Source organism: Pteronotus mesoamericanus, unplaced genomic scaffold, assembly GCF_021234165.1.
Source record: "Pteronotus mesoamericanus isolate MK-2021 breed Mesoamerican mustached bat unplaced genomic scaffold, CSHL_Meso_final scaffold_36, whole genome shotgun sequence".
In the NCBI taxonomy this organism is placed as follows: domain Eukaryota; kingdom Metazoa; phylum Chordata; class Mammalia; order Chiroptera; family Mormoopidae; genus Pteronotus; species Pteronotus mesoamericanus.
This window is the reverse complement of record NW_026555313.1, coordinates 28,181,525-28,207,698: the sequence shown is the minus strand read 5'-3', so window position 1 is coordinate 28,207,698 and position 26,174 is coordinate 28,181,525. Positions and strand designations below refer to the sequence as shown.

The window sequence follows — 26,174 nt, the reverse complement described above, 5'->3', positions numbered from 1 at the left end:
AAAATTTATATGGAACCATAAACGACCCCAAATAGCCACAGCAATTTTGAGAAAGAAACACAGAGTATTAGGGATCACAATACCGGACATCAAACTCTACTACAAAGCCACCATACTCAAAACAATCTGGTACTGGCACAAGAACGGACCCATTGACCAGTGGAAGAGAATAGAAAGCCCAGAAATAAGCCCAGGTCTCTATGGACATCTAATATTTGACAAAGGGGGCAGAAGCATAAAATGGAGTAATAACAGCCTCTTCAGCAAATGGTGTTGGGAGAGCTGGACTGCTACATGCAAAAAATTGAAATTGAATCATCAGCTGACACCATACACAAAAATAAACTCAGGATGGATAAAAGACTTAAATATAAGTTGCAACACCATCAAAGTCCTAGGGGAGAACATTCCAGGAAAGTCTCAGATATCCCACGCAGCCATTTTTCACTGATATGTCTCCTAAAGCAAGGGACATAAAGGAAAGAATAAACAAGTGGGACCTCATCAAAATAAGTAGCTCCTGCAGGGCGAAAAAAAACATCAGCAAAATGAAAAGGGAGCCAGCCGTATGGGAAAATATATTTGCTAATGATACATCAGATAGAGGTTTGATCTCCAAGAGATAGAAAGAACTCACTCAACTCCACTCCAAGAAGACAAACGATCCAATCAAAAAATGGGCAAAGGACCTGGAGAGACGCTTTTCCAAGGAAGAGATACAGAGGGCCCAGAGGCATTTGAAAGGATGCTCAGCATCACTAGCCATCAGAGAAATGCAGATCAAAACCACCATGAGGTACCACCTCACACCGGGCAGAATGGCCATCATAAACAGATCTACAAACAACAGGTGCTGGCGAGGCTGTGGAGAAAAGGGAACCCTAGTCCACTGTTGGTGGGAATGCAGACTGGTGCAGCCACTGTGGAAAGCAGTGTGGAATTTCCTCAAAAAGCTGAAAATGGAACTGCCTTTTCATCCAGGGATTCCCCTGCTGGGACTATACCCTAAGAACACGAAGACGCCAATACAAAAGAACCTATGCACCCCAATGTTTATAGCAGCACAATTTACAAAAGCCAAGTGTTGGAAGCAACCTAAATGCCCATCAGTAGATGATTGGATCAAAAAATGATGGTACATATACACAATGGAATACTACGCAGCAGAAAGGAAAAAAGAACTACTAAACTTCGCGACAGCATGGAGGGTACTGGAGAGCATCATGCTAAGAGACATAAACCAGGGGGTGAAAGACAAATACCATATGATCTCACCTATAAACGGAACCTAACCAACAATTCAAAGAAGCAAGGAAAATATGACCAGCCACACTGAAAGGAAAAGAAATCAAGAGAGACAAGAGGGAAGTGGGGGGGGACAGGGAAAGGGAAGGGAAGGGGAAAGTCAAGGAACATATAGCAAGGACTCATGGACAAAACCAAAGAGGAAGGGTTGAGGGGGGCGAGGGAGTGGGCAAGGGAAAGTGGTAGGGGGAAGGCAGAGACAAATATATTTGAATAGTAAATAAATTTTTAAAAAAATGAAAGAAGGCAGTAAATTTTTATTGCATAAGACTGGTTAATACTGGTGTATCTTATTTTAAAGTATAGGTGCCTTTAATAAGGTTTATTTCCATTAACGTTTTTATACCTTTTGACTCATAAAATAAAAGAAGATGTATTTCTTTGGAAAACAAATTTGATTTTAGGATTTCAGGTGATCATACTGAAGAGAATACCAAACCTTATATGAAAGGCAACCTTATATGAAAGGCAATGCTTCCATTTAGTGGTAGATGAAAAACATATAAAATGGTGAACTACGTATAAAGAAACTAGACTTTGAATAATAGTTTAAAAGTCTGCATGAACTAGTCGTGAAAGTGCACCTGGGCGTAGCACATGGTATGAAACTACTTCACCAGCAGAGAGTGGCGGTGTCACATCTGATGTGTAGGGTCATATTCTGGGGTCTGACCTGTGCAGACCTTTAAGTCAGGGCTTGTTTCCCTTCAAGGGCTTACACTGGTAAGTTGGTGGAATGGCTCCTGTGTTTTGAGTTAGAGGCTAAATGTCAGATAAGCTGTTCAGATGAAGTGCAGAGAAACATGTATAGGAAAGAGTGCCTTCTGATATTTCTTGGAGTCAAGGTGCTAGCTAAGAGTTGGGTATATGTAGAATAGAACTCAGGCAGGCATACAGAAGAGAGGAGGAAGGCTTTCCAGATTAGAGGAATAGTGTGAACAAACCTAAGGTGAAAATTGGTCTGGAGAAGGTCATACCATTCTGCTGGATGCCTGTCTTTATAAATGAAGTTTTATTGGGACGGAACCATACATGTCATTTACATCTGGTAGTTGTTACGGAGATCGTATGGTCCACAAAGCCTAAAATGTTTACTATTTAGATTTTTATGGGAAAGTTTGCGGAGTACTCTTGGGGATGGTTCGTGAACATATGCATGAACTTGATAGAAGTGGAAGATGTGGATATATATATATAGGTGGTAGAAATAAATAAGGAACAATTGTAGGTAGCCTTGAGTGTTAACTTTAGAACTTTGAAACAATATGAGTCAATAAATGGACCTAAAGTTAATTCACAGTTTTTTAGCCATCAGTCATGATTAGACTTACACTGTAGTGAGAGAGATGGCTTTATGATTAAAAGATGGTGAAGTAATGTGACCAAAGACATTAATAAAGTGCCATAAATTGCCTGGATAGGAGGGGCTTAGGTATACTAGGAAGATGTACCTGCATAGGACATTTGAACATAGTTTTAAAAGACAATTAGGAGTTTGCCTGAAGGATAAAAACTTTTTGGTCAAAGCAAAGCCATTTGAAGTTTACAGGGGTGAGAAACATGATGTATAGGGGGACAGAAGACATTGTCATGTTTGGAACATACAGGGTATGAGTTGTGAAGTTGGGTGATGCCAGAGGAATGTCAGTCCCACTGATGACGGATGGTGAGAAACTGTGGGGTGGGGTCATGATCTGATTTTGTGTTATTTCCCCGCTTCATTTCATATATTTTTGTTAAAAATTTTAAAAAATTTGTATTTTTAAAAGATAATCCTAATAAAGCAGTGTGGAGAATGGATTTGGGGATAGAGGAGACAAAAGATAGATGAGTTAGGAGGATATTTCTATAGTCTGGGTGACAGATGATGAAGACTTAAATTAAGGTTGTGGAATTTATGTTGGAAATGAGAAAAGATCTTCTAAATATTATTAAATAGGAGAATTGACTAGATTTGGATATATAACAGTAAATATCAGGGAAATTTTTAGACTTTGTGCTTTGGGCAATAAAGTGATCAGCAAATAGTGACATTTAAGTTGGTTTGGAGTTGTGAAAAAAATAAGGTGTTTTCGTGGTGATTGAGCTTATGCCCGTGGGATGGTAATGGAACTCGCTGCTTGTGGGTGATTGACAGAATGGGTCTGGAAGTCAGTGAAGTGTGCCTAAGAATAAATGGCTGAAATTGTAGGAGGAGATGAGTTTCCTTAAGGAGATCTCCTCAAGCAGAGTCTCATTCTAGGGAGAGCAAGGAAGGTTTCAGATGCTGCTCTTCTCCACGCCCATTGCCCCTGTCACCACCCACAGCACACATTGCTAAATGACCACCACTATTTTCCACTGAACCTGTGGGTCCTCAGCATGCTTCTCAAAGATGTACACCAGGAATTGACAGGAGTTGGGGCAAAATGAGGAGGAAGAAAGTACGTGGGAAAACAGGGCATAGAAGCAGGATTTGAATCCACATTCCTGCCAGAAAGATGGAATATGGTTAGAACTCAAATGTGTTGGAGAAGTGGGGAGCTAGGAAGTCATGGATGACTTTGGTGAGAATGGCTTCAAATGACAGAACTCAGAAGCTATGTTTGATACTACTAGGAGCAGGGAGGAGGGAGAGACTACTTCCCCTAGACACTTTATTGGAAAAAGAGGTAGTTAAGGTAGAAACCAGAGGGAAGAAAATGTGGATGGAGTGTGTGTAGGAAATAGTTCCTGCCTTAAATTAAGTTTGCTTTTGTGGAATAAACCTGTTGGTACCTATTCTTTAGTGTTTTATTTGTAAACAATTTCAAACTTAAAGTTGAACTAGAAAAACTAACTTTACGTAAGGTCACCAGTTGTTAGCATTCTGCTGCTTTTGCTTAATTATTCTTTCGCTTTCTTATATACGGTTTCCCCCCTAAACCACTTGAGAATTACTTGCAGACAGTTGGTACTTTTAATTCTAAATAGTTTGTATTTTATGGCTTTATATAGCACCCTTTACTCCCATAAGAAAAGGTGTTTCAGAAGTCCTATTCAGAAGAAGTTGAGAAGTTCCCTTCACCTCCTAAAATATTTTTTGTAGTTATTTGCCTAATGGGAGGCATACACATAAAAAATTGGGGACTAAGACTATACTGTAAATTTCTCAAATGCAATTTTTAAAAAATATTGGTGTCGATTGGTAGCTTCTCAGCAAAAATGGTAGGATGAAATGATGACTTTTTAGATAGCAGTAACTGTTTTCTTCCAAAGTACAATTTTATTACTGTGTGAGAAATGTGATAGCAGGTCAGTGAGGTTGAAAAGTCTTTCCTTAAAATTAACATGTTAAGGACTTCCGGCCAAGATGGATGCATAGGTAGGTCCACTTTGCCTCCTCACCCAACCAAAAGGAGGACACCACCACATTTAAAAATAAAAAAATAACCAGAACTTCCAGGAAATCGAACTGTACGGAAGCCCGGCAACCGAGGAGCTAAAGAAGAAACATTCATCCAGACCGGTAGGAGGGGCGGAGATGGGCAGCCGGGCCTGAGAGGACATGCAGCAAGGCTGTGGGCTGGAGTACCAGGTGGCGAGGCAGCAGCGAGGTGGCGGCTGGCGAACTGGACAGTCCCACATTTGCGTGCGGATAAACTATGAGGAACAGCTCGGGAGCAAGACAGACCACCCAGTCCAGGGTTCCGGCGTGGGAAAAGAAAGCCTCAAAACCTCGGGAGGTAAAAACCTGTGGGGATTGTGGCAACAGGAGAAACCCCCAGCCTCACAGGAGAGTCCACTGGAGAGACCCACGGGGTCCTAGAATGCACACAAACCCACCCGCCCGGGAATCAGCACTAGAAGGGCCATTTTGCTTGTGGGTAGCAGGGGAAGTGACTGAAAGCTGACCGAGAGCCGAGCAAGCAGCACTGTTCCCTCTCGGACCCCTCCCCTACAGGCAGCATCACAATGCAGCAGCCTGGGTTGCCCCACCCAGGCGAATACCTAAGGCTCTGCCCCTCCCAACATAACAGGCACACGGAGACAAAGAAATATGGCCCAAATGAAAGAACAGATTGAAGCTCCAAAAATGGAGCCTAGTGGTGTACAGATAGCCAACCTAACAGGTGCACGGTTCAAACCACTGGTTATCTGGATGCTCACTGAACTGGTTGAGTATGGTCGCAAAATGGAGGGAAAAGTGAAGGCTAAGCAAAGTGAAATGAAGAAAAATATTCAGGGAACCAGCAGTGAAGGGGAGGAAACCGGGATTCAAATCAACAACTGGGAGGAGGAAGAGATAAACATTCAACCAGGGCAGAATGAAGAAACAAGAATTCAAAAAAGTGAGGAGAGGCTTAGGAACCTCTGGGACAACTTTAAACATTCCAACATCCAAATCATAGGAGTGCCAGAAGGAGAAGGAGAGCAAGAAATTGAAAACTTATTTGAAAAAATAAATGAAGGAGAACTTCCTCAGTCTGGCCAAGGAAATACACTTCCAGGAGATCCAGGAAGCTCAGAGAGTCCCAAAGAAGTTGGACCCAAGGAAGCACACACCAAGGCACATCATAATTAAGTTACCAAGATTAAAGATAAGGAGAGAATCTTAAAAGCAGCAAGAGAAAAGGAGACAGTTAACCTACAAAGGAGTTCCCATAAGACTATCAGCTGATTTCTCCAAAGAAACCTTGCAGGCAAGAAGGGGCTGGCAGGAAGTGCTCAAAGTCACAAGAGACAAGAAGCTACATCCAAGACTACGCCATCCAGCAACGCTATCATGTAGAATGGAAGGGCAAATAAAGTGCTTCCCAGATAAGGTAAAGTTAAAGGAGTTCACCATCACCAAGCCCTTATTATATGAAACGTTAAAGGGACTTATCTAAGAAATAGAAGAAGATCAAAAACTATGAATGGTAAAATGACAACAAACTCACAACTATCAACAACTGAACCTAAAGACAAAATCAAAAACAAAAACAAACTAAGCAAACAACTAGAACAGGAACATTTCTGATCATAGAAATGGCGATCAGAGGGGAAGGGCAGGGGGGAGAATGGGGGAAAAGGTACAGGGAATAAGCAGCAGAAATAGTAGGTACAAAATAGACACAGGGAGGTTAAGAAGAGTATAGAAAATGGAGAAGCTAGAGAACTTGTATGTACAACCCATGGGCGTGAACTAAGGGGGAGGGGGATACTGGGGGCGGCGGTATAACGTGGAGGGGAATAAAGGGGAACAAACTGGGTCAACTGTAATAGCATAATCAATAAAATATATATTTCAAAAAATTTAAAAATTAAAATAAATGCTTGTTAAATACCTAAAATGTTATCCGTGGTGTAGTTACTGGACAAATGTGGTCAATGGAAATTGAATTTTCCCCCAAGTATAAAACATTTGAGTTCTTTTAAACAGTACTCAATTTTGCTAATATTAGTGACCTTTGGGATACACTTTGTTCAAGAAATCATTCCTTTATCCTTTCCCTGCTTTCAGTAGAAGCCTAATAGTGTGTCTCTGCCAATGGTGTATATTTTGAACTTAAGACTCATGAACAGGAATTTTGTCATGTGCCCTTCCCTTCTTTGCTGTGGTTTTTGTTGGTAGTGTAAGTGGTCTCTTTGTATCCAGTACTCTTGGCACCTGCCTGGAGTCAAGGAGAGAGAGACAGTGCTGAGCTGGTCCTTATTCTTCTTCCGCCATGTAATGTCTGCAAGGCTAATGGCACTGGAAGCTTGCCAGAGACCCCTCTGGAGAGTAGTTCCCCAGGCCTGTTCATGGTTCTCTACTCTGCTGGTGAACTAAAAATCAGTATCTCTTAATTGCTAATACAGTTCTTACATAGGTTCGATCTGTAATAAAAAATGACTGAAAAACTGATTACCACCTAGGTTACTACCTAGGTTAAAGACAGGTGGTTTAGTTTGGATTCTAGAAAAGCTCTATTACAAGTGACATGCGGGTTTGCAATCAGGGCTTTACAAGGTAATGATGTTTCAAAAAGACAGTAAGCTTCACTAGTGAAAGTATGGTAAACCAGACAGATACTATTATTTATATTTAAAAGCAGATGGTAAGAAACCTCACTCTGGTACAGCGATGATGATTACGATGGTTTCTAACACTTCTGGATTTTTACCTACATATTTCCATTTCTTAAGTGTGGTAGACTAAAAATAATAGAAATGAAACCTTAATTTGTAAGGTTTTAAGAGTCTTGAGGTGTTACTTAGTAGCAGTTTCATTGTAGAAGCTTGAAAGATTTATAAATAATAGCCCAAGGGTAACATTTCTGTCGTGAAATGCCAGAAATAATGACCATGTCTGACACTTCAGGGACTTTTGGGGCTTCATGTGACTTGTGTTCACTAGTTGCTCAATCTGTTTGTCAAAAGTAGATAGTCTCTTTGTGCTTGGTGTATAATTTGATTGGAAAGCATGGCTGTAAACCACAGATAGTTTCATAAGAAACAAAGCAGGCATGAAGCAAATGATATGCTTTTAACCAAAAGGTGAAGGTTTATTCTTGGATTTCCTCGATGGAGGTGTCTGTTTGCTGAACTTGACTGCCCCTGGTGTACCAACTTGTTCCTGTTCTGCTCCCAGAGAGGCCACTATTCCAAGCCTGCATTCAGCTCACTCTCCTCCAGGCTATAGCCTCTTCTCCAGTGGGTGAGGAGAGCTCCTTTGCCACCAGGGGAAGCTCCTGGGCCTCATTGCATTGTATTGTACTCATTCCTGTGCAGTAGGCAGATTTGACGGAGGCTTTGGAGGGGAAACAGGTGGCTCAGTGTGATGGAATCATTCCTTTCTTCCTTCAGCAAGTAGTTGGTAAATACCTGCTCTGTGTTAGATTAGACACTGCCCTGCACTCAGGGGTGACCATGAACAAAGCAGGCAAATCCTGCCTTTACAGGATTCACATGATGATAGGGGAGAAAGCAGACAGGTAAAGGAGACATAGTACCTCCAAAAACACAGCAGGAGAGGCAAGAAATTACCAGTGGGGATGAGGGAAGGGAAATAGCACACACCTTGGAGCCAGACTACCAGAGTTGGAATGTGGACTCCGTGATGTTAACTTCTCTGTATCTGATTGGGAAAATGAAAATAATAATACTATTAATGGAGTTGTACTGTGTAAGTTAACATAAAATTCTTAGAAGTGTCTGACTCATCACCACTCTGTCTTAGGTGTTATTATAATGCTTATATAAAGTGACGCTATTATTATGTCATTCTTATGTAAGGTGACATTTGAGCAGAGATCTACCTGAAAGATGTGACGAAATCAGCCCTGAGGATATCTGGGGCAATAACCTTCCAGGCATAGAGGGCATTTGCCAGGTATGTTTGAGGAACAGCAAGACAGCTCTATGGAAGGAGCAAGGGGAAGCGAGGGGGAGCCCTAAGAGGTGAAGTCAGAGAGGCAGCAGAGGTGGAGCTTGTCCTATGTGGTCATTGTGAATACTTTCTCAGTGGTACTCTGAGACAGGTACAATTGCAGGGTTTGAGTGAGCATCATCCAGATTCAGTTTTGACTAGGTTCCTCTGGCTTCCTGGACAGAATGGACAGTAGAGGACTCCAGGGCAGACATGAGACAAGGAGCGTTGAGTGACCATAAGGAGCTGTGAGATCCTGGGTAGAGCTGACAGGATTTGTTAATGTGTTGGATGTGTGAGTGTGGGAGACAGCCAGAAGTCCAGGCCCAAGTCTCCTGAGGAGTGGAATTGCCTTTGCTAGAAAAGACTGGAAGGAACAGGTGTTGATTTCTGTATAAGATTGTCAAGGGGGTAGTAGAACATGCAGTGTGGGCGTTCAGGGAAGAGAGCAGCAGTACAGATCACAGTGTGGGGGTCATTGCACATTGAGTATTTATAGAATCTTGTGGTGGAAATTACCAAGCAGGCTAGTGCAAGTGGTGAGGAAAAGGTTCCTGGTTTGAGGACCAAGTTTTGATCCTGGGGAGGGGAGACTAAGAAGTAACAAGAGAAAATGAAAAGGAGCTGTAGGTGTGGTAGTAGGTGCTGAGACAATGGGTCAGAAGTGGGGATAGAGAGAGAGAGAGATGTGGAAAGACTGGGGCGGGGGGTGTGGGTGTGTGTGTGTGTGTGTGTGTGTGTGTGTGTGTGTGTGTGTGTGTGTGTGTGTGTCTGTGTGTGTGTGTGTCTGTGTGTGTGTGTGTGTCTGTGTGTGTGTGTAAAGACTGGGGTGTGTGTGTGTGTGTGTGTCTGTCTGTCCCTATCGTGTGTGTGTGTGTGTGTGTGTGTGTGTGTAAAGACTGGGGGGGGGTGTGTGTGTGTGTGTCTGTCTGTCCCTATCCTGACAGCCAGGCAAGGGAGGTGTTTCAAGAAGTTGGGAGTGAACAACTCTCTTATAGTAAGATAACGTCTGAGATTTGACCATTCCATTAGCAATATGGTCATCAGAGGTCTCTAAAAGGGCCCATTCAGTGAAGTGGAGGAGGCAAAAGCCTGATTGGACAGAATTCCAGAGAGACAGGGGGCCTTGGAATTGGAGCATGAAGGGAGCCTTGCCCAAAGGGAAGCACAGAAGTAGAGAGGAAGCTGTGGAAGGGAGACTGGGCTGAGACCTGTGTTGTGTTTTGTTTTGAAATGGGAGTGATCACTCTGTGTGTCTGTGCTGGTGGGGATGACTTAAAGTGAGAGGAAAATGTTTTGTGCAGGAGAGAGGTTGAATTGCCTAGTGTGGTGGTTGGCCTTGGGAAGGAGCATAGAGAGAGGAAACCTTAGTGAGAACTGAGGGGAACAGGCCTTTTGGGAGACAGAGGCAGATGGGGGGGGCAGAGTGAAGGTGGGAGTGGGCACTGTTTCTCTCCTGCTTTCTGTCTTCTCAGCTGGCTAGGTAGCAAAGTGAGAATGAGAGGGGCAGTAGAGGTTGGAGGAGAAGAAGGATGTGGACTCTGCAGTTAGAGAAGAGCTGTTAGCAGCACCAGGGGTCCCCCTGAGGGAGAACCAGCCACATGACTGTGCCTTTTCCTTTAGCTGTCTACACTACTGACAGGTTGGACTGAACCTGCTCTGGGGTTTTCCAGAGAGTTTTCCAGAGAGATGGAGGGGCATGGTGGCAAGTGCATAACAGAAGCCATTGTAATGATGACTCATTACTACAAGTTGGATAAAAAGAGAAATGAGGACAAAGAATGGGTGAGGGACAGTGAAAACATGGTAGAATCAGTGTATTTGGTGTTGATGGGTTGAGACTGATGGGCTGGGGATGTCAAAGGGAATGAGCTGGGAAGGTGGGAGATGATTGGAGGGGGACTGCTTGGTTTTGAGATCAAGGAGTGTCATTATGGTGACAACAGATCTGGGATGTGTGACAGTGAGGACAGGAGACCAGGGTAGGGCGAGGACATGGTCATGAAGAACAAGACAGCAGGCCAACGGAGTAGAAGGATCACTTACTTAGATATTTAAATTGCTAAGAATTACAGTGGAGTAGCATGGGAGAGATCTCAGTGTGGGACAGGGTGGGGAGGGAGGAGTGAGGTGTGAATGTGGCAGTGAGGTTTGAGAGGAGAGCACCAGACAATTTAGGGAAGTGGTGTCTCTGAGCAGAGAGGTGGAGTAACTCTGAGTGTGGAAGATGTAGAGGACTGTAGGGTTCAGGAGGAAGGGTTAGGGAGTTGGGAGATGACATTAGCTGTGGGGCCTTCTGGGACTGGGAATTGGGATGATAAGGAGCAGCCTGAGAATTGTAGTCTTCCTGAGTTGACTGAGATAACTGGGGATAAAAGGATTGTTCTGTGAAAGACCTTGGTATTGAGGCTGTTGGGAGATTGGAGAGGGTACCTTGTAAGGATTACATAGTTCTAGAGCTGCCTCTTTAAATTCTGAATATTGGAGATAGAACAGTCAAGAAAGGGGTAGTGCTACTGTGAGGTTTTTTGTTTTATTTTTACATTTTATAAAGCAGTATTTCTTAATAAGAGATAGCTGTTTAAATAAAGTAGGAGCTTTTACTTAATTTTGAAATTTTCTCTCTGGCCTCTGTTTTAGAGAATAACATTACTAAATGCGTGGGGCCAAATTATTTTGTCTAAAACAGAATGTGTTGCCAAAGGAGCCTAGTATGATAGAGCAGTGGGCTGGGGGCCTATGTTCTAGTCACTGCCTGTAGCCTTGGAGAGATTACTTAATTTGGGGCTGTTTCTTTGTTGTTTTTTTTTAAAGGTTTGAGGTGGAAGTGTTTCCGCTATAGAATCATTCGGTTTTAAAAAATTAAACCTTATTTCATTCACTTATTAAAAATGTTCTTGCAATTATGATCTCCAATTTCTTTTTAAAAAATATATTTTATTGATTATGTTATTACAGTTCCCATTTTTCCCCCACTTGCCCCCCTTCACCTGGTACCCCTGTTCCCTCCAGAAATCCCCCCCTGAGTTTATATCTATGGGTCGTGCATATAAGTTCTTTGGCTTCTTCATTTCCTATACTATTCTTAACATCCTCCTGTCTATTTTATACCTACTAATTATGCTTCTTAATTCCTGCACCTTTTCTCCCATTCTCCCCCTTCCCCTTCCCAACTGTGATAACCCTCTAAAAGATCTCCGTATCCGTGATTCTGTTCCTGTTCTGGTTGCTTGCTTAGTTTGTTTTTTAAGATTCAGTTGTTGATGGTTGTGAATTTGTTGCCATTTTGTTCATAGTTTTGATCTTCTCCTTTTTCTTAAACACGCCCTTTTAACATTTCATGTAATAATGACTTGGTGATGGTGAACCGTTCTAGCTTTACCTTGTCTGAGAAGCATTTTATCTGACCTTCCATCCTAAATGATAGCTTTGCTGGATAGCGTAATCTAGGTTTTAGGTCCTTGCTCTTTTATCACTTTGAATACTTGCCAGTCCCTTCTTGCCTGCAAAGTTTCTTTTGAGAAATCAGCTGACAGCCTTATGGGAACTTCCCTGTAGGTAACTGTCTCCTTTCTCTTGCTGCTTTTAAGATTCTCTCTTTATCTTTAACTTTTGGCATTTTAATTATGATGTGTCTTGGTGTGGTCCTCTTTGGGTCCAACTTGTTTGGGACTCTCTGTGCTTCCTGGACTTATATGTCTATTTCCTTCACCAAATTAGGGAAGTTTCTTTCATTATTTTTTCCAATAAATTTTTAGTATCTTGCTTGTCCTCTTCTCCTGGCATTCCTATGATTTGGTTGTTGGTATGTTTGGAGATGTCCCAGACGCTCCTTATACTGTCCTTGTTTTTTAAAATTCTTTTTTCTTCTTGCTCTTCTGGTTGAATTCTTATTTCTTCTTATGTTCCAAATTATTGATTTGAGTCCTGGTTTCCTCTCCTCCACTGTTGGTTCCCTGTAGATTTTTCTTTATTTCACTTAGTGTAACCTTCATTTCTTCCTGGGTCTTTTTATGTTGTTGCTGTTCTCAGCGAGTTCTCTGAACATCCTGATCACCATGTTTGAACTCTGCATATGAAAGGCTGGTTATTTCTGTTTCATTTAGTTCTTTTTCTGGGGTTTTGTTGTGTTCTTTCATTTGGGCTATATTTATTTATCTCTTCAATTTGGTAGCCTCCCTCTGTTTTTGTATATTAGGTAGAGCTGCTTTGACTCTCTCTTTCAGTAGTGTGGCCCCTTTGGATGAATGTGGCTTCTTTAAATACTTGGTTGTTGGATGTTGTAGAGCTTGATTTTCTGATGGTTCTGGGTTTTGTTTTGAGGTCTAGTTGTAATTCTTTCTGTGGTTACAAGAGGAGGTGAAGTGTGTCTGCCTATGCCTCCATCTTGACCAGAAGTCCAACTTCCTTGTTTTTTTTTTAAAGTTTATTTTCCATTGCACGTTTACACAAGATAAATTTTATATTTAATGCAAATTAGTATTTTTTAAAAAGTATTATGCAAAATAAATGTGTGTTTCCCAGTGTAGGAGGTACTATGCATAAGGATTTAAGGATTTAAAGAAGACCCAGTTCCTGTCTGAGTAGGTCAGTTGGTCAGAGCATCGTCCTGATGAGTCATGGTTGCGGGTTCGACCTCTGGTGGTTGCATATATGTATCAACCAATAAATGCATAAAGAAGTGGAACAACAAATTGATGCTTCTCTCTCTGTCCCCCTTTCTCTCTCTCTCCCTCTCTAAAAATTATTAATAAAATTTTTTTTAAATAAAGAAGACTCAGAATTAGCCTGTTTATATAAATTATGGAATAATCTCCCCCTACATATCTTTTGCCATACAAAATGAATTAGAAGACGAGAGAAGCAGAGAAAAAAATGATTTGCTCCATCACAAATTGATTAGCTGTCTGGATGTAGCTGTTTCACTTGGTAAACTCAGAGCTTTCTGTGTGTGTATTTGGAAAGTTCTAAATGTTATCAAATGCCTCAGACTGAGAATGAATTGGTAATTTTCCATTTCTTCATAAAATAACTAGAAAATCCAAAGACTTTTTGATATCAGTGTACAGCCAGACTAAAGGCCATGCTGAACAAATGAAATCAGAGTATTTTATTCTTCCAAGCAAGTTTTGCTTGATTGGTCCGTCTTTTTGGTCCCCCCGTGAAGATCAGTTTTGTATGACACTCAAATAGGGGTGCTTAGGTTTGAGAAATGAAATTTTATTACATGGGTTGAGAATGGACATAGACATACTCAAGATCTTCAGACACTGGTCACTCATGGTCTGTGGATCAATCCTGGGGCTGGACCTGTTGCCTGGGGTGGGGACCACCTTGGGGCTCTTACCTTTCACCCCCAACAGTAGTGCATCACCATGCAAGATTGGTGACTTGTGAGTAGTTTTACTGACTGCCCCAGGGAATGGCCCTTGCTGGCAGAGATGTCAGTAGCTGTCAGTGCACACCTTCCCCTTTTAACTCTCCAAGCCAACAGCAGACATTACCCTTGGGATCACCTGCTGAGACTTGAATGGCAACGATATGGGTGTCCTCCACCAATCTCTTACATTTATAGTTTCATGTTAGTGCTGTATAATAATGGAGTATTTACTAAGATACTGTCTTCTTTTTTTTCCATTAATAGTTAGAATAGTAGCATATACCAGGATAAGACTAATATTTTGCCTTGTTTATTGATTTTCTCTTTCTTCCTGCATGAATTCATTTATGTTGAGAGCAAGTGAAGGAATAGGATAAAACTTGTCCTGTTGAGTATCAAAGAAAAGATGGTAAGTAATGATTTTACATATTGAAGATTCAGCATTGGGCAATGATGTTGAAACAGTTTCAACATCTGTAACAGTTTATACTGCATTCCACCTTTGAGGCTTAGAGTAACTGGGGCAGGTTTGTTCTGTGACAGAGGCTATTTGTTCCTCTCTGCATGTACTTTTAGGTTAAATGCTGCAAAACTGAGAAATGTGGTACAGACTTTTTTTCTCCTACTCAGAAATCAAAGTAGCTTCTTAGTTCATTCAGAGCAATAGTAATGCTGGGGTTAGTCTGCATTAAACCAAGCATAACCCTACTTATCTTAGAATAAAACAATATTCCTATTCGAAGGTATAAATAAATTTAATCTTGTTTAATTTTTAATGTTTGTCTTCCCATTTCGTGGTATGAAGGTCCTCTAACCCTTTTTACTTTCCATTTACTTGCCTGCTAAAGTTTCCACTATTTTAGAATAGATTTATTTGTTCTTTGAGGTTGGAAATTTAATGGTGGGATTTTAAAACTTTATAGCATTGAGATACTTAAAAAGAAGTTTGTTATTTATTCTCTCCACTTTGAATGTTTTATATGCTTGTTAGAGAAAAATTGGAAAATATGGGAAATTTTAAAAGTAGATGCTTGCCTTATACAAAAGAATTACTGTGAATATTTATGCACTTTCTTCTATACTTTTACAAGCTGGATTTATTTAAAATAAAAGCACCATGACCAACAAAACAATAAAATCAAAACCCAAAACTGATATAACATATAATTATAACACTACACATAAAATTTATACCTTTTTTTAAAAGATTTTATTTATTTACTTTTAGAGAAGGGGAAGGGGAGGGAGAAAGACAGGGAGAGAACAGAGAACATCAATGTGTGAGAGATTCATCTATCTCACATACCACCAACCATGTGTCTCGCCTGCAACCCAGGCATGTTGCCTTGACTGGGAATTGAGCTTGGTGACCTTTTGGTTCACAGGCTGGTGCTACACCAGCCAGGGCTATCTTATTTATAAATTTATTTTTTATTGTATATTTTCCATTACTATTTATGCTCCTTGTACCCTCTTTCACCTCCACAGATACCCTCCCCAGGCTAGTTACCAACTGTTGTTCATGTCCATGAGGCCTTTCCTTTTTTTCTTCGATCCCACCACCCCCTAAACCCCCTCCCAATAGCTGTCAGTCTGCTCTATATCTATGAGTCTGTCTCTCTTTTGCTTGTTAGTTCAGTTTGTTCATTAAATTCTATACATTAGTAAAATCATAAGGTAATTGTCTTTCTCTCTCTGACTTACCTCTCTTAGCATAATGTTCTCCAGGTCCATCAGTGGTCACAAAGGATAAAATTTTCTTCTTTGTTGCTAACCAAGGTTACATATATCCTTTTGTTCGTTTGTTTCCTGTATCATCATGTAGTATCCTTCTTTGTCTCTTAGTATACTCTTGGTTTTAAACTCTGTTTTGTCAGATACAAGTATTGCTACGTCAGCTTTTTTTCCCATTTGTGTGAAATATCTTTAATCCATCCATTTAATTTTAGTCTGTGTGTATCTTCTGTTCTGCGCTGGATGTCTTGGGGACAGCACATATGAGGTATGTCTCGGAAAAGTCCATCCATTGTTAGTATCACAACAGTTTCTGTGACACCGATTTAAGCTAGCACCCAGGGAGAGTTGATTGGAATGCACTTGCATGAACAATGACAACTTCACTGTACTAGGCAGTGGGTGTGGTAGATGCTGTTGAATGAGCATGTGTACTGTATGGCCATTGCATTCAAAATGACTGAGCAAGTGGAGCAACGAATCTGCATCAGATTTTACATTAAACTTGAACATTCCTCCATCGAAACTATTTGGATGATTCAGAAGGCTGCAGCTAGGGCAACTGGTGATTGGCAGCTTCATCACAATAACACGCCCACTCATGCATTATGTCTCATGCAGAGCATTTTGGCAGAACATCAAATCACCCAGGTTGTTCAGCACACTCCCCTATGGATTTGTGACTTCTGGATTTTCCTGAAACTAAAATCATCTTTGAAACGGAAGAGATTTCAGACTGTTGATGAGATTCAGGATAATATGATGGCGCAGCTGATGGTGATTGAGAAAGCTGTGTGAGGTCTCAAGGTGCATACTTTGAAGGAGACTGAGTCGTCATTGTGCTATGTACAATGCTCCTTGTATCTTCTTCAGTAAGTGTCTCTTTTTCATAGTACATGGCTGGATACTTTCTGGATGGACCTCGTACATAGTTCTTGTTTTCTTATTTATTCAGCTACCCTATGCCTTTGATTGTAGCATTTAAGCATTTATGTTTAAAGTGATTATTGATAGATACACATTTATTGCCATTTTATTTTTTAACTATTTTCCTGTTTTTTTTTTTTTAACTTTTATTTATTTATTTTTAGGGAGAGGGAAAGGGAAAAAGAAAGAGAAAGAAACATCAATTAGTTGCCTCTTGCATGTGCCCTGAATAGGAATCGAACCAGATACCATCCTGTTTGCAGGATGATGTCCAATCCCCTGAGCCACACCAGTCAGGGCTGGTATTTTTTTTTTTTTTTCTTTTTCAAAAAAGCCCTGAACATTTTTTGCAATACTGGTTTAGTGGTAGAAACACCCTTAGCTTTTTTTTTTGTTTGGGAAGCTCTTAATTTCTCCTCCAATTTTATTTTATTTTTATTTTTAAAAGTTTTTATTTATTTTTAGGAGCAGGAAGGGAGGTAGAAATAGAGGGACAGAAACGTCAGTGTATGGTTGCCTCTTGTGCACCCCCGACTGGGAGCCTGGCACACAACCCAGGCATGCGCCCTGACTGGAAATTGAACTGGTGACCCTTTGGTTCGTGGGCTGGCACTCAATCCAGCCACAGCTCTCCTTCAGTTTTAAACGACAGCCTTGCTGGGTGAAGTTGCCTTCGTTTTGGGTCCTTGCATTTCATCACCTTGGATATTTCATGCCAATTCCTTCTGGCCTAAAATGTTTCTGTAGAGAAATCAGATGACAGTCTTATGGGAGTTCCTCTTTAGGTAACTGCTTTACTCTTGCAGCTTTTAGTATTCTTTGTCTTTAGCTATGCCATATTAATTATGATGTGTCTTGGTGTGGGCCTCTTTGGGTCCATCGTGTTTGGGTTCCCTGTGCTTCTTACACTTGTGTGTCTTCTTCCTTTACCAAATGAGGGAAGTTTTCAGCCATTATTTCTTCAAATAGGTTTTCAATCTCTTACTCTCTTCTCCTCTGGTACTGCCATGATGTGGATGTTGTTATGTTTCCCAAAGCAACATATTTAGGAATATGTTTGGGATGTTATTACTATGCCAAAGATTTCTTAAACTCCGCCTTTTATAAATTCTTTTTTGTTTTTGCTCCTCTGCTTGGGTGTTCTTTACACCTTGTCTTCCAAATCACTGATTCAGTCGTCTGCTTCTTCTAACCTACTCTTTATTCCTTCAAATGTATTATTTCTTTCCAGTATTACATTCTTTATTTCTGAATGGTCCTTTTTCATGGCTTCTGTATCTTTCTTTATGTTGTTGAGTGTCCACATAATCATTACTCTAACTTCTATATCTGATAAATTGCTTGCTTCCATTTCATTGAACTCTTCTAGAGAAATTTTGGGCTTATTTCTTTGTCTTCCCATTTTGGCTACCTCTTTGTGTTTGTTTCTATGTATTAGGTGGATCTGCAAAGACTCTGGTGCAGTCCTCTGTTAGACGCTGACTGTGACTGGACCTGGGCAACCTGTTTGGAGCCATCAGTGATCCACAGTATGTGACTCCCTCTGCTGGGCCTAGTTGTTTGAAAAAACCAAGCTGTGCACCAGGGCTGGCTTTTACCTGCATTGAGCCTTGGGGAGGATCAGCTAAAGCAGTGATCCTCAGCCCTTTTGGCACCAGAGACTGGTTTTGTGGAAGATGATTTTTCTGTGAAGTGGGGTGGGAGTGATGATTTCGGGATGATTTAAGTGCATTGCATTCAGGCTCACCTTCTGCTGTGTGGCCCAGTTCCTAACACACCCGGACTGATATCCATCTGTGGCCCAGAGGTTGGGGACCCCTGAGCTAAGTCTCAGAGCCCCCAGATATTCAGCTTTGTCTACAGGCTTTCTGTTAGGTGTAATCACTGAAAGTGCCTCCAGCTGTATGTTTCAGCAGCAGGGCTTAACCACCGCACAATGGGGCAGGGTAATTCTTGTGGATGTGACTATTGCTTCCCTCCAGGCTGATGCCATTTGGAGGGGATCGTTCTGCTTGAGAATTATTCCTCCTGCAGAGGAGGGAATGACTCAGCACAGGCATCCTGTCAGCTGACTGTTGAGCTCTCTCTGCAAAGCCACCATCCTCAGATTCTCCTCACCCATCTCTAGGCCACTCTGCACTCCCTCAGCCACAGGCCTGGGTAACTAACTGCAAGTGAAATTGTGTGCGTTGGCACTTTAATAGGCTCTCTGTGTCTCTAGCCGTCTCTCCATGGCAGACCGAAACCCTGCTACTTTTCACAGGTAGATGTTGTCTGGGTTTCTTTCCTGGTTCTGGTGTTGTAGCCTGGGGAGCCCAGCTTGGAGTTTTGACCCCACACTTCTCAGGGGGAACCCCTAGCCACTGAAATATCCCTTGGGTAATACAGTTGCCACTTTTGGGAGCCCAGCCAGCCCTCTTGGAGTAGAAGCCCTCCACACTTCTATCAGGCTCATTGTGGTGACATAGTTTCTTCCGTAGGTCCTTGGTTATAAGGCTTTTTTCCAACTTGTGTTCAGTTGGTTATTCAGGATGATTTTTTCTATAATTTAGTTGTAATTTCAGTTTTTTCCTTGGAGGGGTTTGTGTAGCTTTCACCTTCTCTGATGCCATCGTGGATCTCCCTTTATATTTCACTTAGCATGACAAATAGAAGTATTCCTCAATTACAAACACACTGAACATATTATTCTCTCCATAAGTAATGTCCAAACCTGTAAGAAAATTTATGTGTTTATTTGAGCCAAGCCAAAGACAGTTGCCAGGAAGCAAAACCTCAACAAATTCAGAAAATGCTGCAGACAATGGCAGTTTAGCACCCTTTTTATATATTTCAATTAAAAGGGAGAACATAAATGGGTTACATGAAATCCATTGGTGATAAATAAGGAGGTGGGAGAAAGCAAAGTGTGAGAGGATAAAAAGTAAAGTGATAGACTCATACCTCTTTTTCATAGTTGGATTCAGGATAATTAACAGTCAACAGTTAACATGATAACAACAGTAAGGAGATTTGTGGTCTCCCTCTGGTGTAGTGCCTGTACTTTGAGGGGTCCAGGAATTTGACATTCCAAAGGTGTATTATCATAGACACACAAATAGGCTCAATTCAGGTAAAGATTGACTTTTGTTAAGGAAGATTCTAGCCAAGGACATGACTGCGAGCCATGAACTGCTTTTAATTAGAAAGTTTTAATTTCATACAATCCTGTGCCTTTACTTTAGGTCTCTGAGGTTTTAAGTCTGCCATACAGGTCTCCCCTGAGATTATCATGTTTCACTTGTGGCTCCTTTTCTTCCACATTATAAACATTTTTATTATTTTTAGTAGTTACAAAATTTCCTGTATAGTAAATTTGCCACCTGCTTATTTGTCCCTTATTACTGCACATTTATGTTATTTATTGTTTTCTTTTTCCTTCTATAAATAACGCAGTAGTGGATATCTTTGGCCTTAAAGCCTTGTCTGCCCATCTGGCATCTCACAAGCATACAATCCCAGTAATGGAACTAATGACCTAAAGTTTCTGATGCAATCTACAAAATTACTATGTGAGAAAATACATGATACTAATATTTGAATTAGTTAAAGCTACTCAATGGATGCCTAAATTGAGCAGCATATGATAGCTTATTTTGACTACTGTGTTTAATTACTTTCTTCTCTCAAGTGACTAGATCTTTTAAAAAATTTTCATCGGTAGGTGAAAGAAATCTGATATCTTTAAGGCTTTTTGCAGTTGAGCATATTTTCTCTAGTAATAACCATATTGGTGTTTTACTGATGTACTTGTGGCTTTCCAGTTATTACTCTGTGACCTACAGTAAGAAAATACATTTTATACTTGAATACAAATCTCGATTTTATATTCATAAACACATTTGAAACAATATTTATCCTTATGACTCCATATCATTTATTATGTCTAAATTTTTTTTATTTCATTGTTTATTTTTAAAATTTAATAAATTTCTTTTTTGAAATATATATTTTATTGATTATGCTATTACAGTTGTCCCAGTTTGTTCCCCTTTATTCCCCTCCACGTTATACCGCCGCCCCCAGTATCCCCCTCCCCCTTAGTTCACGCCCATGGGTTGTACATACAAGTTCTCTAGCTTCTCCATTTTCTATACTCTTCTTAACCTCCCTGTGTCTATTTTGTACCTACTATTTCTGCTGCTTATTCCCTGTACCTTTTCCCCCATTCTCCCCCCCTGCCCTTCCCCTCTGATCGCCATTTCTATGATCAGAAATGTTCCTGTTCTAGTTGTTTGCTTAGTTTGTTTTTGTTTTTGATTTTGTCTTTAGGTTCAGTTGTTGATAGTTGTGAGTTTGTTGTCATTTTACCATTCATAGTTTTTGATCTTCTTCTATTTCTTAGATAAGTCCCTTTAACGTTTCATATAATAAGGGCTTGGTGATGGTGAACTCCTTTAACTTTACCTTATCTGGGAAGCACTTTATTTGCCCTTCCATTCTACATGATAGCGTTGCTGGATGGCGTAGTCTTGGATGTAGCTTCTTGTCTCTTGTGACTTTGAGCACTTCCTGCCAGCCCCTTCTTGCCTGCAAGGTTTCTTTGGAGAAATCAGCTGATAGTCTTATGGGAACTCCTTTGTAGGTTAACTGTCTCCTTTTCTCTTGCTGCTTTTAAGATTCTCTCCTTATCTTTAATCTTGGTAACTTAATTATGATGTGCCTTGGTGTGTGCTTCCTTGGGTCCAACTTCTTTGGGACTCTCTGAGCTTCCTGGATCTCCTGGAAGTGTATTTCCTTGGCCAGACTGAGGAAGTTCTCCTTCATTTATTTTTTCAAATAAGTTTTCAATTTCTTGCTCTCCTTCTCCTTCTGGCACTCCTATGATTTGGATGTTGGAATGTTTAAAGTTGTCCCAGAGGTTCCTAAGCCTCTCCTCACTTTTTTGAATTCTTGTTTCTTCATTCTGCCCTGGTTGAATGTTTATCTCTTCCTCCTCCCAGTTGTTGATTTGAATCCCGGTTTCCTCCCCTTCACTGCTGGTTCCCTGAATATTTTTCTTCATTTCACTTTGCTTAGCCTTCACTTTTCCCTCCATTTTGCGACCATACTCAACCAGTTCAGTGAGCATCCAGATAACCAGTGGTTTGAACCGTGCACCTGTTAGGTTGGCTATCTGTACACCACTAGGCTCCATTTTTGGAGCTTCAATCTGTTCTTTCATTTGGGCCATATTTCTTTGTCTCCGTGTGCCTGTTATGTTGGGAGGGGCAGAGCCTTAGGTATTCGCCTGGGTGGGGCAACCCAGGCTGCTGCATTGTGATGCTGCCTGTAGGGGAGGGGTCCGAGAGGGAACAGTGCTGCTTGCTCGGCTCTCGGTCAGCTTTCAGTCACTTCCCCTGCTACCCACAAGCAAAATGGCCCTTCTAGTGCTGATTCCCGGGCGGGTGGGTTTGTGTGCATTCTAGGACCCCGTGGGTCTCTCCAGTGGACTCTCCTGTGAGGCTGGGGGTTTCTCCTGTTGCCACAATCCCCACAGGTTTTTACCTCCCGAGGTTTTGAGGCTTTCTTTTCCCACGCCGGAACCCTGGACTGGGTGGTCTGTCTTGCTCCCGAGCTGTTCCTCATAGTTTATCCGCACGCAAATGTGGGACTGTCCAGTTCGCCAGCCGCCACCTCGCTGCTGCCTCGCCACCTGGTACTCCAGCCCACAGCCTTGCTGCATGTCCTCTCAGGCCCGGCTGCCCATCTCCGCCCCTCCTACCGGTCTGGATGAATGTTTCTTCTTTAGCTCCTCGGTTGCCGGGCTTCCGTACAGTTCGATTTCCTGGAAGTTCTGGTTATTTTTTTATTTTTAAATGTGGTGGTGTCCTCCTTTTGGTTGGGTGAGGAGGCAAAGTGGACCTACCTATGCATCCATCTTGGCCAGAAGGTCACAGTTAATTCTGTTTTATTTCATTTTTTCAAAACATGAGTCATGATCCTCTAAATTGATTTTATAACCTCCGAGAGTTCATCTTGCAGTTTGAGAAACACTGTACTGTACTATGTAAATGACATAGTGAGTCCAATGGCACACATGACTTTTTTTTGTGGCTGTCTTTACTTTTTTCTGTGCATGGGTTGGAATCTTGCATTTCCTTTTCCTGGCAACATCTGAGGCATTAAAAGTTAGGTATCTTGCCCAAGGACACACCAGTCTTAGAGGTAAAAGTGGGACTCAAGCCATCTCTGGATGACTCCCAGTTCTGAGGTCTTAGCCCCATGTTCCACAGTCCAGCATCCTGGAGCCTTTACACCTTTCAGCACAGAAGCCATTCCAGTATGCATTGTGTATCCAGTGGAAAACCACATGCAGTCTATGGGAGAGACTCGACCAAGCTGGTTTTTAAGTACAGTCTCACAGAGTGGCTGTTGAACTTGAATGGATGTTGATCCCTCTAGAAGCTGTGGCACCACATGCAGGAGTAAATCAGAGTGAAGCAAGTTTTCCACTCTTCTGTTTGCTCTTTCAAAAACTGGACAAACTGCATTATCAATGCGGGTACAGTTAGAAGTGAAAAGCAAGGTTTCTGTCAGTGGAGGAAGATCTTCAAAGCAGTGAGAGGAAGGATCAGTGGAAAACACAAATCTAATCACTTCGCCTGGTCCCTTAATGAGCCGATTGGCACCAAGACCTCAGAACTGGGAGTCATCCAGAGATGGCTTGGGTGGGGCTCAGCTTGCCTGGGGTGCTTCTGAGTCTTGGTGCCTCCACTTAATGGCCTTGGTAACTGGGGCAGGTACACCATGGGTCCTTGACATCTCAAACACACCTAACATTCTTTGGGCTCAGCCTGTAGTTGTCCTCTTTCTGCCCTAACTCTTGCTGTCACACAGGGTCTTGAAAGGAGGTGAGCCAGGGCTTGTGCTGAGCCTATGGCTTTGCCATATTTTATTAAATACTATTTACCCGTTTAACATATCAGAAAACCTGAGTGACCCTTTTAAGGCCCCAGTAAAATCTGGCTTTATTTCTTTTCTCTAGTAATGATAACTTAAAATGGTAGACTGTAGGCACTTTGCTGCAACACCATAGCCCAGTGTTCTCTTATTTTACCCACGTGCCTCAGTGTTTCAGTGTGTGTGTGCACTAGTGTGTGTATAGTGCACTTGTGTGTTCAGGATTGTAAAGTTGCACTCTGCAGTAGTTACAGAGAGGTGATTCCTGCATTCCTAGTCTGTCTGTCTCTCTGTCTGTCTCTGTCAATATAGCCTAATCAGAGTATTCCACAGCACAGAACAGAACTAGAACTGTCCTGTCTGTTGTATTGGCCTTGTTATTGATTGAGCTTTAGAAATGAAATGGATTGTTTAAACTTTGTTTTTGTTTTGTTTTAATTCAGGTTTTATTAAAATGGCAGAAAATCTTTAATAGCAGGATTCTGAAGCACATTGATTTGGATCTTCTCGTGTAGCTTTTCTGAATGCAGATCTTGTCTATCTGGCTGCCTATTGTCCATGCCTCTGAACAGATTTGATTAAATTCAGAACAGCTCTGCTTTGGTAGTTGCATCTCAGATTTTATCATTAGTTACCCATCGTGGTTCCTTATGCCTGAGGTGACTCGCCCTTGGTGGCCATGGTATTCTCTTTCTTTTTATTTGTCCCAGAATCAGAATGTTTGAAAAGCAAGTTGTAGTTACAGTTTGAAGTAGGAGGTAAATTCTAGATTTAACTTTTCTTTCCCCTCAAAATATGTTACATATCAGTTCGGAAGCTGAGTAAAATACCAATAGGTGATTATCTCATTTGCAGATATGACTCCGAATTTGACTGCCTTGAATCATACAAGGTCTCTAGAATGACACTGAGACCAAAAAAAAGTAATCCTCAGGTTCTGTAGGATATAAATGGCTATAAAGAGACTGAGTTTTTCTCTTTTCTCTGTCATCTGTTAATATTATATTATGTTGTCTGATTCAAGTAGTGAGCCAGTTCCTTTTTTAAAATAAAATTTATTGGGGTAACATTGGTTAATAACATTATATAAATTTCAAGTGCACAACTTCATATATAATTGACATCTATACAACTGAAAGCCTAGTCTCCTTCTGTTACCATATATTTGACCCCTTTACCTCCTACTGCCCCATCTCCCTTCCCTTCTGGCAACCACCATTCTGTTGCGTGTATGTATGAATTTGTGGTTTTTTTGGTTTTTATATTTGTTTTACATCACATATATGAGTGAAATCATACGGTTTTTGTCCTTTTCCATCTGAAAATCCTGGTGGGGGGGGATGTACTTACTTTTCTACTGTAAGCTGTCTGACCAGGCTTCTTACATGCTGTTCCCACTGTATATGTCCTGAATTATATGTTCTGTTTTCCATCCTTTATGTTTAGTTTTTTAGTTTGGTTTATTTAGTTTCTTTATGTACTTTCAGATAATTTCTGATGGTATAGCCATGATTTCAGTTTTTAGAATTTTGCTCATCTGCTCTGGACGTTGCCCATCACTGAAATCTGGTGATAACTGCCTTGTTTCAGTCTGGTGTATAGTCAGTGTTCCTGTTCTTGTTTCTTGACATGTCGTATCTCCTGGTCATTTTGTACACAGGTCTCTGTTGCATAGATTCTTCTGTCTTTTCTTCCTTGGTGTGGGGATGGGCTGGAGTGGGGGGGCAGAACTTAGTCCAGGAGGCTGTGCTCCTTACTGCTTTCAGTTTCTTCTGATGGGTGATTTGCCTTGCTAGAATTGATTAGTAATTTGATCATAAAACATATCTATATTTCATCTTCATTTGGATCCTACACCTTTATTTTCCTGTACATACTCAGATTGTATTTTTTAGCTCTTTAATAGGGAAATCATAAATGCAAAAATATGAGTTGAATTGTCTCTGAAATTTTTTCCACCTGTTATTTTTACTATTTTATTTTTTTGTTCCTCTTTTTCCTTTTTAAAAAAAAAATGGGATAGATACAGAGTAGGATGTGATATATGTGTATTTTTTGGTTTAAAAAAATTGGAAGCAGTACCTTCCTCCCTACAAGGGAAAGAGTGGTGTTTTGTGTTTTGTTTAGGGGGTTAGTTTCTGTAAACTGCTCCTTGCTGGCTGCAAGTGGGAAGTAGGTTTTGAGGGGGCAAGGTCCCAGAACTGGCTACATACTTAATGACTGGTTACTGTGATGAAGTGGCCCTTCCTTTCTCAAGGTTGAAGAGAGTCACAGGTTACTTTTGCTGTCAGTTTGTTGTAATTTTCTTATCTGAATTTATTTGTTCCAGTTCATACAGAGTTGATAAAACATTCTAGATAGTGGATGTTGTTAGTTATGGGAGAGGAATTTTAATTAAGTATATTACTCATTCACTCCTCTCTTCAGCAGATATATGTCAGGCACTCGGGGCCCTGAGATTCTGCAGTCAAAATGACAGAAGGTCCCTTCCCTCAAAGTTACATCCTGGTTGGGTGGGGCAAAGGCAGACAACAAAGCATCAACTCTGTGTGTTGC

At 41.1% G+C, this 26,174-nt stretch overlaps 1 protein-coding gene across 3 annotated transcripts in view; it reads left to right on the top strand.

Annotated features, from left to right (window-relative positions):
- Nucleotides 1-26,174, top strand: part of CCNY (cyclin Y) — a 341,523-nt gene that overhangs the window by 178,515 nt on the left and 136,834 nt on the right. Inside the window, exon 1 of one of the 3 annotated variants that reach the window (XM_054592503.1) lies at nt 16,566-16,642. The exons of 1 other annotated variant lie outside the window; for it this stretch is intronic. In XM_054592503.1, coding sequence (XP_054448478.1) covers nt 16,615-16,642 — 28 coding nt within the window. In that variant the 5' untranslated portion in view covers nt 16,566-16,614. Of the gene's footprint in view, nt 1-16,565; nt 16,643-18,150; nt 18,227-26,174 lie in introns of those variants that run through there. One more of the 3 variants, XM_054592504.1, reaches the window with a different exon arrangement.